The sequence below is a fragment of the Zootoca vivipara genome, chromosome 1 (assembly GCF_963506605.1).
Source record: "Zootoca vivipara chromosome 1, rZooViv1.1, whole genome shotgun sequence".
Taxonomy (NCBI): Eukaryota; Metazoa; Chordata; class Lepidosauria; order Squamata; family Lacertidae; genus Zootoca; species Zootoca vivipara.
This window is the reverse complement of record NC_083276.1, coordinates 67,171,602-67,184,462: the sequence shown is the minus strand read 5'-3', so window position 1 is coordinate 67,184,462 and position 12,861 is coordinate 67,171,602. Positions and strand designations below refer to the sequence as shown.

The window sequence follows — 12,861 nt, the reverse complement described above, 5'->3', positions numbered from 1 at the left end:
CTATTACATTTCCCTCATCTAAAATCTGCTAGTTGGTTCCCAATGGTTTCTTACCCTGACTCCAAGTTCTACGTTTTCACCTCCATAGACCTCCATGCCTTCATCTAGCAGACCAATCTCTTGGAAATATTCTCTGTCTACTATGAAGCATCCAATTAGTGCAGGGCTCCTAGACAGAAAGAAAACAAAAAACAAAACAGCAGCAAATATTAAAACACTGGAATTTAGTCAGTTGAGTGAATTTCAGGTATTCCTCATCTAAGGTAAATTCCCCAACCATAAAATTTGTGTGTCTTATTGTGTCCCACCTCCAACAGTGGGATAAATTAACAAAGATTTGGCTTTCACTCAGAAATAAGCTGAATTTACTTCTGGACTGGACCAAAGCCGACCAAAGCCGCGAGCAACTTATTCATCTCTGATACCGGCAGGAACCTGGTATTTTGGTGCTATTATTGAAGCATCCACACTAAGGTATTAATTGTAGCCCCTCAAGTAACCAATACATTCCTTGATTACACTGCTGTCCTGTTTATCCTCAGAGAACCTCAAAATAGTTTACATGGACTTCCGACGATGTCTCCTATAAATAGTGTCCATAACTAATAAAATAAAATGCATTGCAAACTTTTTGCAGTCATTAAGACTCCATGTAGAACTGGGCTGCTCAAATGGGTTTCTTTAGCCCAGTTAAGATTACATTTGTGGAGATATCAATGCATGAGTGGAGGCAAGCAGCATTGTACCCATTGGCTACACATTCACCAAAAGCTATCGGCAGCTTTTTTAGTAAATGCATGGATGGGACAGAGACAGCCAACCATGATGTTTTGTTATCCCCACATATGTTAGCTGCACAGGGCTACTGTATGCTAGATACTGGTGTTGCTACTGTTTCAGAGAACATTTTTAAATGCTTGTCTGAAGTGTGGCTCGCTCCATCGCTCATTGGACTCAGCCACACAGTTCAATGTAATGACTCCAAATACTGCCATGCAACAAGGGGAGGAAATGTTCAGGAAGACCTAGGCATTGTATCTTTTGGCCTCTTGTCCAGCTAGTCTTCAATGGCATTTCAACTGGTTGAGATTCAGCCATACAGTATTTATAAAATGGCTGAGAATGGAATAATTAATCTGTCTTTAGCCCTACTCTTGTTTTGTCATGCAGGCTGGCAAATAGAAAAATGTCACTTGTCCCATTATGTGAGCAAAAGAAGTGCACTGGGGACAACAGGATGCTAATTAAAGGGGACAGGGGGTTGTTATAGAACAGGATACACCATTTTGCATTCATCAAGGCAATGATAATCAAGCTGTGATAAACTGAGGCATCTGCTCCTGATGTGATCATAAAAATTCTTTAAAAAAAATTAAATCACACCCCTGAAATCTCCCTTCTCTGCTTGTACAGATCAACATCTATGTGCTGATAACGAAGTGTCAGTTTAGAACTAGGGGAAGCTGCTCCTTGCGAACTTCATGATGAAGAAAATGCCAATCATTCCTCATTATGTTGCATCAAGACATCAGTGCTATGCATGGGGGTGGAGGGTGGGGAACGAAAGTACAGTCTTCACAGCATGGCAGATTTCCCAAATATATCCTCAAGAGAAACAGGCTTGCTTTTGCTGCAAACCTGTATATTTTAGCCTTTTTTACAACCAGCCATGGCCTTCCATTACAGTGTGCCAATGACTGTATAAATAGTGACAGCAGCTCTGTAATTTGTCATGGTTACATAAAAACAGTATTTTATTGGAACTGAAAATGTCCTGCTGTGGGTGGGCTGTTGGGCACAGGGGTTTAACCAAATGACCCCCAAATCCACCTGCATAATTTGTTTTGTTTTGTTTGTTTTTAATCTAAGAAGAAGCCTGATGGATCAGACCAAGAGCCTACCTAGTCCTGCACCCTGCACTGGGTCTACCAATACTAGATGCCTACAAGAGCCCCTCAAGCAGGACATGAAGGCAGTAGCTCTCTCTTGAGGCTGTTTCTCAGCATGACTCACTTTTACATGATTTACCTTATAGGAGCAGTTGTGTTTTCCAACTTCCACCATGACTTTGGTGGGTTTAAATATCGGCACCATAATTCCCAATCAAACCCTTGTGCAGACAGAGGATACTCTTCTATTTCAAAATTGTCATATTTGATGTTATCAAATGATGGCGAAATGACTCTTTTTCTGTTTTCCTTGATTCTGGTTAGTACCGGTTCAGCCCTAAGTGGGGGAAAGAAGAAAACCAGATTGTTCCAAGAGTTATAATCATCAGCTTAATTTCTATTTTCTTCCTTCATTTTATTTTAAATTACTATACGACTTAGTATATTAAAAAAATTCTCTAAGCGGTTTACCCCCCCCCCCAAAAAAAAACAACTGAAGCAGCAACAGCCAACTTTAACAAAATATTACTGTACAAGAATGCACAGTTCCATATAAAGATGTTCCATTAATGCAAAGTTTTAAATAAATAAAAATCTACAGCAATTCATTTTCCTTCTGACACACCATTCCTCTCAGCTTCCTGGTTCTCACCAAGGGTCCAAACTCTCAGCTCACCCACAAAAGTCTCACAACAAGAAAAGTTCCTAGAAACACCCTGGTATCTCACTCTAGACTTTCTTTTTTATGGAGAGGACAAGGTGGATGGTATTTCTTTAGGCTGTCCACAGCTGTGTTCCATTCAGCTGCACTTTCCACACCCAGTTCCAGGTGCAGCAGGTTTGTTGAGATCAAGAGGATGGGGAAAGGAGCCCCTCCCACTCATAGCTCTTCCTTCTCCCTCTCTTCTCTCCTCCTACTCTGAACTTCTACGGATGTCAGTGGGATCCTTTAACTTCACTTAAGATCTTTAGAGCTCCTACACACAACAGTTTTACCATTTAGCATGTTTCCTGATACTTTCTTGCCTCAGTGATAAGAAGAGATTAGGACTTTCATATTGGTGACAATTATCCTTTGGTACCAAACTAAGAAGGTAGCTTCCAGTGTCAAACAATCAAGGATATCAGCAAGAACAGAACTGTCCTAAGATTAAAGGCATCTACCCTTTCAAAAAGTCTTCTTCTATCGAGATTGAAATCAGAAAACAAAATATAATCTTAATTTAGCATCTCAGTAATTGGCCAGGTGAGGCAGCCAAATAATTAGAAGCAGTTGACATTACAGTATTTCCAGCACTGGTTATTTTTTTTTTTTGCCCAGGCATTTTAAATGGTTATGTTACTATGCATTATAGTTTGAAAGTTTTATTGATGCTAATTTGTTGTGAATGTTGATTCTTGCTTCCATTTTGTTGCATCTGGCATGAGCAGTTTTATGCATGCCCATTGTACACCACCTGGAATATGTTTGGATGAAGACTGGTCTAGATAGATTTAAATAAATTAATAAGCAGGCACTATCAGACACTGAAGATATGAAATACCGAACAGCAAACTTCAGCAAATCCCCAGCAGCAATGGAATATTACTTATTATGTAACGGGGTTTTCCTGAAGCATGAATCTTTGCCATACACTGTAATTAAAGCCACTAATGAGTAGAATAGGTAATTACATTGGACAGTGCCTTGCCAAAAAAAAAAAAAAACCCAGAAAAGTTATGCCCTGTGATCTGTGGCTAATTCCCTGAAAGCATAAGGTATATCCTTCTGTGAAGAAGCATGTGGGAAGCAACCACTGATAAAACCAACAGCCATTTCCAGGATCTTCATAGCTATAGTTGTGATGTGGCAATCACAGAAGCTGTGGTCTCTGATATCTATGACTATCTGCACAGCACGATAGGTTCATTCATGTGAGCACAATCGAAATGGCTGGGTTAGTGCTTGGGTTGAAAAATAGTTATTGCCCTCCATCATGAGGAAATGGCACTTAAAACGTACTCACAGGCCTTTCTCAGCCAGCTAGGGATTCTTAAGAAAAATGTTGTCAGCTAATGGATGATATGGTCTCATTTGTTCTGAAACAGATTATAACCCCCCCCTTCCCAATTATAGTAAGAATCGGTTAAGCCCTGCAATGATTCTCTTAGGAGGAGAACTATTTGTGCCTGACCTGCTGCTTTCTCCATTTATAACACACCCCATGGCTTAACATATCACAGTTTGCTATTGGAAAGTTGTGATGATTTCCAGATTTTAATAATTACTAATTTGGCAGCTTTTTAAAAAATGTTGAATTAGTTTCACAGTGGAATAATTATCAGAATCTTTCTTGAAGAGATTAATTGCAGTTTTAGCTGGAACAGCACTGATTATGAACCACTGTTGCCCCCATTTCCTTTTTTTTATACTAACAATTCTGGGCATTCCCAGAATTCCACATGTAAATATGTGGCAATGTGCTCCAACACAGGTTCCTTCTTCTTCTATTTACTTCTCCATGCCACAAGGCGTATTTGGGGTTACACGCACTGAGAGGTAAATATTAGAGTCTGGGTTGTGCAGAGCTTATCTTCAGCTGGAGGTGGAGGAACCAGCCCATCAATCTTGGTCTGCAACCAAGTTCTAGGTAACTATAGCAGGGGTGGATGGTTTAATGGGACACTGGTGCTTCCCTGACCTTCAGTCAAATGCATCACTGCTGCTTACAAAGAAAGAGAGGGGTGAAGTGACAGTGGCAATGTTGGTGTGGTGCAAACACACCAGCAGAGCCAATCCAGTGCTACCACTGGTGCATCTTCATTTTCCTGGGGCTCCATGAAATAACAACTCCACAAAACCTTACCACAGCACCCTGATCTCATGTGGGTGATCACATGGCGCTCAATACCTGACCTGAGCCACAGTGAAAATTGCATGGTTTCAGCCATAAAGCCACAAAGCAGAAAGGGGAATTTAAACTCAGTCCCCCCAACTTTAAAAATAAAAACCCAAAGCATTGTCTAATCGGGTGAAATGGGTTTCAGTCACCAAACAGAAAATTATTGATTCGAGTCATTATCAGAATCCACTTTCCATTTGAACACCCGTTATTTTCTAAAGAAATGCCCATACTGATTTACTGATGGAATTGTATTTTAAAATTTACAGCTAAGCCCAGTGCTTTCCAAGTTTTGCATCTTAGAAAGCTATAGTTAACTTTAATCATAAACCAAGCAACAAGATGGGTCTGTTGCATCTTAACTGGATATTTCTGCATATGCTTTATGAATATATTGCTTAGGGACACCTTCTACCCCTGGCACACACAAATGAAGAAAAAGTAGGAGGCTGAAGACTTTAAGATCGTTCAACTTAGAACTAAACATTTTAGCTGCCATCCAGCAATCAAGCCCTGCACATACCATGGGAATAGGGAATGCTCCATTTTCTCATAGTTATGCATGTAATAACAAAACAATGGGTGTACAGTGGCACCTTGGGTTACAGACGCTTCAGGTTACAAACTCTGCTAACCCAGAAATAGTACCTCAGGTTAAGAACTTTGCTTCAGGATGAGAACAGAAATCGTGCTCCGGCGGTGCGGCGGCGGCAGCAGGAGGCCCCATTAGCTAAAGTGGTGCTTCAGGTTAAGAATAGTTTCAGGTTAAGAATGGACCCCCGGAACGAATTAAGTTCTTAACCAGAGGTACCACTGCAGGTTGCAAAAACCTTCTTACTAGTAACCCCAGCCAATGTTGTGCTTATTGTTGAGGTAAGCAAGGTCTCCAATTTTAATTAACTATAGTCTCTGGTATATTTGGAAGGGGGGGATGCAGCAAGATGGTTCTATGAATGCAGAATCAACTGCACCAGTTATGTCACTGGTGCCACTGATAAACATTATGCCCATTAGGCACATGGCACAGCCTTGGAGAAAGGTGAAGAGTAGTATACTAGAGTGTGCCGTTCCTTGTTCCTATTTTAAGAACAGAACCAAGACAAGATGCACAACAAAAGCTCAGGTCTGAATGACCCATAAATGCCAAACAACTTACTTTCCTGGCCTTTAGATTTATGGCACAGTGGCAAGATAATGCCAAGGAAGCTTATATTCAAGAAAGCTTATATATTTTGTGTTCCCTTTGTAATCTGGTTTGTGAGTATGTTTGTTTAGAAGGCTATTTACTGTAAGGATTGGATCAGCAGAGTAGAAAGATGGAACAGGGCATACTGCTGTTCAATAGTATAAAGCAGCAGGGACTAGGATCAAAAGGAACAGGTGGTAATACAGAGTCCTATCTACTGTATCCACCTTAACAACTCTTGTTTCAGCCAACCTGCATACCCCACCTCAATTTTCTTTTGTTGGAATTATCTGCTCAGAAAATGGATTGAGCTTATCTATCCAAAATTCTTTCCCTATTCATATCTCCGGAGGACTTCTGTCCCTGTTCCTTTTGTGTCTATAGATAAGATCCCCCCTCCACTGACATTATCTGACCACACAGGAATATTAAGATGCCTTCATCTTTAAAAGATTTCAACAGTAAGGCCTCAAAGTCCAAGGCCATGTTTTACAACCCCCTTAAACGTTTTTAGACACTGGCTACATTATGAACCACTTGGCTAAAAATCCGCCCCCCTCCTTACACTCAGGGGAACGAAAGGAAACTGAACAGATAACTGAGCATGTTAGCTTAGCATACTATACCTTTCTAAATGCAGGAATTATATGTGAAAAGTGAGATAAATTGCTGTGTGTATCAAAACGATGCTAGTTGCTGGCTCACTATTTCTGCAGAGCACCACCACTGTAATGGGACAATGCCGAATTCAATATAGGTAACTTGCCTGTAACTGGTGTTCTTCAAGTGGTGACATGTGGGATCTTCACCTCCACAGAGCAGCACTTTATAAACTTCTAGAGCTTTACATTCTGGGCCTTGTCCTCAAGCAGAGAAGCCCCATGTGCTATTCCTGGCTTGAGGGCAGACAGAGCACCTTCTCCCCCCCCCCCCCGGTTCCTTTTTGACTGCCACTTTAGCAGAATGTAGCGAAATCTCATTCCCTGAGTTTTATCCTTCAGCATCTCTATTTTTACCTTTCCTCACATATTCTTCTTAAAAACATGATTTTAAAAAGCTAAACACTTTCTTTGTATTTCTCCTCAGCTTTTCATCTTCCACCCTTTTCACCCCTCCAGATGACATAGAAATCAACCTCCATAGAATACAATTATATGGCACAGAGATAGTCACTTTAAAAGGTGTCAGATTTGTGCCTCCAACCTTTCAGGCTCTGAAGATTGTGACTTTCTATGTCTTCTGCCTATGTCTTCAAACAGAATCCACCTTACTCTTTTTATCAGGAATTATATACAAGGGTAAGAACAAATAAGAATAGTGACGCTACCAAGACAGAGACTTTCTAAGGCATTAGCATGCATTCATTTTATTTTATCAACCAAATAATAATATTTCAGTGTTCTGAACCAAGCTATTCAAACTAGTTATATATTAAGAACTGTCTATATGTGACTTATCAAAGTGTTGTATGTAATGCTGAGTCCAGAGAAGCCAATGAAGCTTCAGCTATTGGCTTTAACAGCCAGATGGTCTGCCTGTTACACCAGGGAATTGCATTACATCTTACCAGCCTGGCTGTTTTCATTCAAGTGTCAGTGCACATGTACATCTCAATTATTCTTTTGTGAGGGGACAGTTATTATATCCTTAATCCCTCTCTTGCTCATATTGTTTGCTGTTATCTGCAGGCCTGAGTGACTGGCTGCTGCCTTGGCACCATCTAAAACAACAACAGGTTAAGCCTAACATGCTGCCAACCAATCAGGTGTCAAGGCAGTCTGCTTGATGATGTCACAATACTACACAGCCAGTGGCATTTGGCTAGATGACAATGTAACAAAGCCAATTCTGAGAGAGGGCAGGATCCTATGTGTTCATTTTGAATGGACTAAAAGTTTCCCCATTGTTCAAAGTCCTCCAAAAATCAATGGAATAGGGGTACTTTTCACACATGTGTGCTCAGATTTAATCCAAGTACATTTTAATTGCATTCATTAACTCACTGAAAGCAATGGCCAAACTCCTGTGGAATTTAAAGGATGATGAAGACTTCATTTGTTGCCACTTAACAAATTTTTAATCAGTGGCTACATATTTAATACAGCATTAGAGGATCCCTCCATTAACTCCTCTATAGAACTTTTCTGAACATGCGCAAACAAACTCTACCAAATGACATAGACCAGAAGCAGCAAGGCACATACCATCCCACGTTGAATTCTACATGTGCATCAAAGAGTGCAACTACGGGAGCCGTGGCTGCCCTCCAGCCACTAACACGAGAGCGAATCAGCCCCTCTTGCTTGCTGTGTCGAACCACCTTGATGAACCCAGACTTCCGTGTGTTCACCTCATCAACATATTCTGTTAGCTTCTCTTTGAGTTCTTCTGTACAAGGAATACAAAGGAGGTTAGGAACATCTGTCCGACTTCTGAGATGTGCTCATCTAGATCAGATCATAAACAACTTATAGGTAGGGCTATTTGTGTGTATGATATAAAGGGAGAGGGGTGAACGGGGCCTTGAAAACTGCAGGTTTCCCTTGCATTGAATAAACACCAACAGTTTTGCAAAACACAGGAATACAGGAGAAGACATTTGAAGTTACTACATAAGCAGTTTATGTTGAAATGGCATGTGGTAAAAAGCCAGAGGTGTACATCAGGCATCCCCAAACTGCGGCCCTACAGATGTTTTGGCCTACAACTCCCATCACCCCTAGCTAACAGGACCAGTGGTCAGGGATGATGGGAATTGTAGTCCAAAACATCTGGAGGGCCGAAGTTTGGGGATGCCTGGTGTACATAAAGGGAAAGAAATAGGAGCTAGCTTCCTTGTTGGAACCCAGTCTTGTTACAAAAATCTCTGCAGTAAATGATTGAGCTGCACAGTGGAAGTTTGGCCATTTGCTTCAGTGGGGTGTGAACCACATTGTTTCCTTAATGCTGTTCTTAGATAAATATTAGCAATATTATCACCCTTTTCCAGAATATTCTTGCTGATATATTTGCTAGAGCAAGCCTCAAAAGAATATCACAGCTCTGATATCCTACTGGTGCAAGTATGTATCTGTACACAGCAGTGTATAAATGTACTTACAGGACTTTGTGTTCTTGTTCAAAAACCTACTCATGGGAGAAATTACTGTCTCCTCTATTTATAACTCACCTGAAGTCTTAAAGTAAATGTTGTGTTGTTTTCTTGGTTTCCCCCCATAACCAACAAGCAATTGCCCTTTCCTAAGAAAATAGGGCCTGGGTGTTGAATGATTGTGTAAAAGTGTCATTATTGTTTCACTGTACCTTTAAGAGTCAGGAAAGATTTAATGACTGGGGCTCTGCAGTTGTGGAGCAGCTCTACAGGTGTTGCTGTGAAGCTGATGATGCAGGGTATATCAGGGGTGTTGTGTGTTGCCTCTGTGCTGGGCGTTTTCCCAGTGTGCTCTTGGTGGGTGGTTTGGTTGTGTGGGTATTTTGTATAAGCCTGATTTAATTTTTGTTAAATTTACTTTCTCCATTAAACCAAGCATTTGTTTAAGTCTTGGTCTCTATGTGTAAGTTCCTCAACCAGTTTCTGCTGATTTTGCTTTTAACCCCAACATTTGGGCCCAGTGGTTGAGTGTGGAACTGCACATGTTAGTTTTTGGAGAAAGGTTTAGAAAGGTTTTTTCCCTCTTTTCTGCTGCAACGGTTTTGTGGGCTGGTGGTTGAAAAGTTCCAGCATGGCAGACCGTGTTGCTGAGGCTGAGAAGGCTTTAACATTCCCGCAACTAACGGCCGAGAACTACAGTCTATGGTCCTTTCGCATGGAAGCACTTCTGACTTCCCGTGATGTGTGGAAGTACGTAACCGAGGACCCTCCTGCTGCTCCTGTGACCGAAGCCTGGTCGAAAGGTGATGCTAAAGCAAGGGCATTAATTAACTTGTCTGTTAGTGATCAGCAAGTTGTGTATATAAGAAATAAGAAAACTGCCAAAGAAATGTGGGACAGTCTTACGGCAGTGCACATTAGAAAGGAGTCAGCGTCTGCTCTAACATTTTTTAAACGCCTGTACCAGACAAGGCTGCAGCCTGGAGGCGACCTGGCAGCACATTTAAGACGTCTGGAGGCGATACGCGGCGAACTAATTCAAAGAGACGTAGATATAACTGACATTCAATATGTGTTTATTATTCTTTGTTCTCTTGGTGAAGACTATGATGCCATAGCTAGTCAGATATCTGCTGTACCTCCAGCAAAATTAACTGTGGAAGGGGTAACAGCAAGATTGATGGGCGAGCTGGACAGAAGGGAGGCTTGTGGGATTAGCACTCCTATTTCTAAAAATAATGAGGAACGCCGTATGCAAGTCTGTGGTGATTCATCTGCTTTCAAAACTTCCAAGCATTGCTGGTTTTGTAAAAAGCAGGGGCACCTTGCGAGGGACTGCAGATTTAAAAAGCAAAATGCTTCAGAGTCCGTTCCAGTTCGTAAATCACAGACAGCAACCCAGCGGTCGGCAGCACATCGTAAAGATGGACGTGAGCCGCGAGCGTTCCATGCTCGTGAATTAGGTCGTAAAGTAATTAAAGATGACACGTGGAAATCGTTTGTAGTAGATTCCGGGGCGTCAATTCATCTTTGTAACGACCGAAGTCTGTTTGTTTCTTTCGAAGAGGAAATTGGCACCATTCATCTGGCCAACTCCGACGTTCTACAGTCGCTTGGCAGAGGTACTGTGAAACTTGACTCCTTGAACATCACAATAGCAAATTGCACTTACTGCCCATCAGTGGACAATTTATTATCAGTAAGTTGCTTTGCACGCCAAGGAGTAACTGTGTGCTTCACAAAATCACTATGTGAGTTCTACAAAGGGGGAAAGCGTGTATTGTATGCCAGAGAGTCTGAAGGTTTATATAGACTATATTTTAAAAAGCATTCACAGCCACCTGTGAACTGTAGAGTAACCCAGCCAAGCCAAGGGCTGAGAAATGTAAAGCCTCACTCCGGATGTATTCATGAGGCGCATAGACTTTTGGGACATTTAAATTTCACAGATGTGATAAAGACAAAGAAGATTGTTGATGGACTATACTTGAAGCCATGTAAATACTATATGCAATGTGTATCTTGTTGTAAGAATAAGATAAAAGTTGCAAGAAAGGGTAAATGCTCAGGCAGGAAAGTAACAGAGCCATTTGAACGTGTGCATTGTGATTTAGTAGGGCCACTCCCTCCTTCTTTAGGAAATTCAAAATATTGGCTTACTCTTATTGATCAGTACAGCAGATATTGTTTTGTTTACACCATTGCTGAAAAGTCACAAGCACTTGAGAAGTACAAGATTTTTTGCAACTGGGTAAAAACCCACTTTAACAAACCTATAAAGCATTTGTTTTCTGACAGGGGGGGAGAATTTGTTTCTGAGGAATTTTCACATTTCCTGGAAGCGCAGGGGACTGTTCACGAGTTGTCCTGCCCTAGAAGTCCTTGGCAGAATGGGATTGTAGAAGTAGTGCAACGTGATTTGCAGGCAGGTGTTAAAACTTACTTGCATGATGCTAATTTGGGGAAAGAATATTGGGCGGAATCTCTTCATGCCTATCTTTTTGTTAAAAACAGATCCTATCATTCTAGTTTAAATGTTACACCCTATGAAATGTTGTTTAAAAAACGCCCTAATTTAAAATACCTGCGAATTTGGGGTTCAGACGTTATTATTCACTACCCTGCTAGACACAAGTTGGATGAACGTAGTGTTCAAGGAAAGTTCATGGGCTACCAGCAGGGGGCATACAGAGTTTATGTACCAGCAACTGGCAAATTTCATATTACCAGAAGCATGATTGAAACTGTGAATTGGAATAGAGTTGCTATTTTTCAAGATAGTGATGGTTTAGATAATGCTGATGAGGAGGAAGTAGAAGTAGAAGAGGAAGACGCTGGAGCAGGGGATACTAGTGGATCTGAAGACGAAAAGCCTGTTGTGTCTGGTGATTTGTTTGAAAATTTAAAGACACAGACACCTAAAGAAAGGTTAAGTTCTTCTGAGTTTTCTGAAAGTAAGAAAAGCCCACAAGAGTCTCATCAGTCTGATGATAGCAATTTACAGTCTGAAGCTAGAAGTCCAAATAGTTCTACTGATTCTGAAGGGCCTAGCTCTTCTTCAGGACTAAGACGTTCAGACAGAAAGAGACAGGAACCAAGACAGTTTTCAAAAGAGCAGTTATACACTGTGTATGCCAATAAAGTAGTTTTTGAGCCAAAATGCTACAACGATGTTCAAAAATTACCTTTGCATGAAGCTGTAAATTGGTACAAAGCTATGGATGCTGAAATAGCTTCTTTAAAAGAGCATAACACTTGGTCTCTTGTACCACAAACCCCAGACATGAGAGTTATTGATTCAAAATGGGTTTATAAAGTGAAAATGAATGATAAAAACGAAGTTGTAAGGTACAAGGCTAGGTTAGTAGCCAGAGGTTTCCAGCAAATCCCAGGTGAAGACTATGATTTGTGTTACTCACCGAGCGTAAAATATGAATCTGTTAAGCTTTTGTTAAAAGATGCATCCCAGCGTGGACATTCTGTCTATCATGTAGATATAAAAACTGCCTATTTGTTTGCAGATTTAGAAGAACAAATTTTTATGCGTGTCCCTGATGGCGTAATCGCCACTAAAGGAGTAGTGTGCAAACTAAATAAATCTCTTTATGGTTTGCATCAGAGTGGTAAAAACTGGCATCAGACTTTAGTGAAGGAATTGCTGAATTTTGGCTTTACACAAGGCAAGGCAGATAACTGTGTATTTACAAAAGAAAATGGAAATTCTGTGACCAAATTATGTGTGTTTGTAGATGATATATTAATTTCTACAAAAACTAAACATGAATATACAAAGATAGTGTCACTGTTACAAGA

General features: G+C 40.8%; 1 protein-coding gene across 1 annotated transcript in view; it reads right to left on the bottom strand.

Moving 5' to 3' along the window:
• Positions 1–12,861, bottom strand: part of GALNT18 (polypeptide N-acetylgalactosaminyltransferase 18) — a 269,161-nt gene that overhangs the window by 67,074 nt on the left and 189,226 nt on the right. Inside the window, exons 4-6 of the mRNA XM_035119072.2 lie at positions 8,162–8,345; positions 2,029–2,226; positions 55–169 (exon numbers count right to left, since the gene is read on the bottom strand). Coding sequence (XP_034974963.2) covers positions 55–169; positions 2,029–2,226; positions 8,162–8,345 — 497 coding nt within the window. The remainder of the gene's footprint in view (positions 1–54; positions 170–2,028; positions 2,227–8,161; positions 8,346–12,861) is intronic.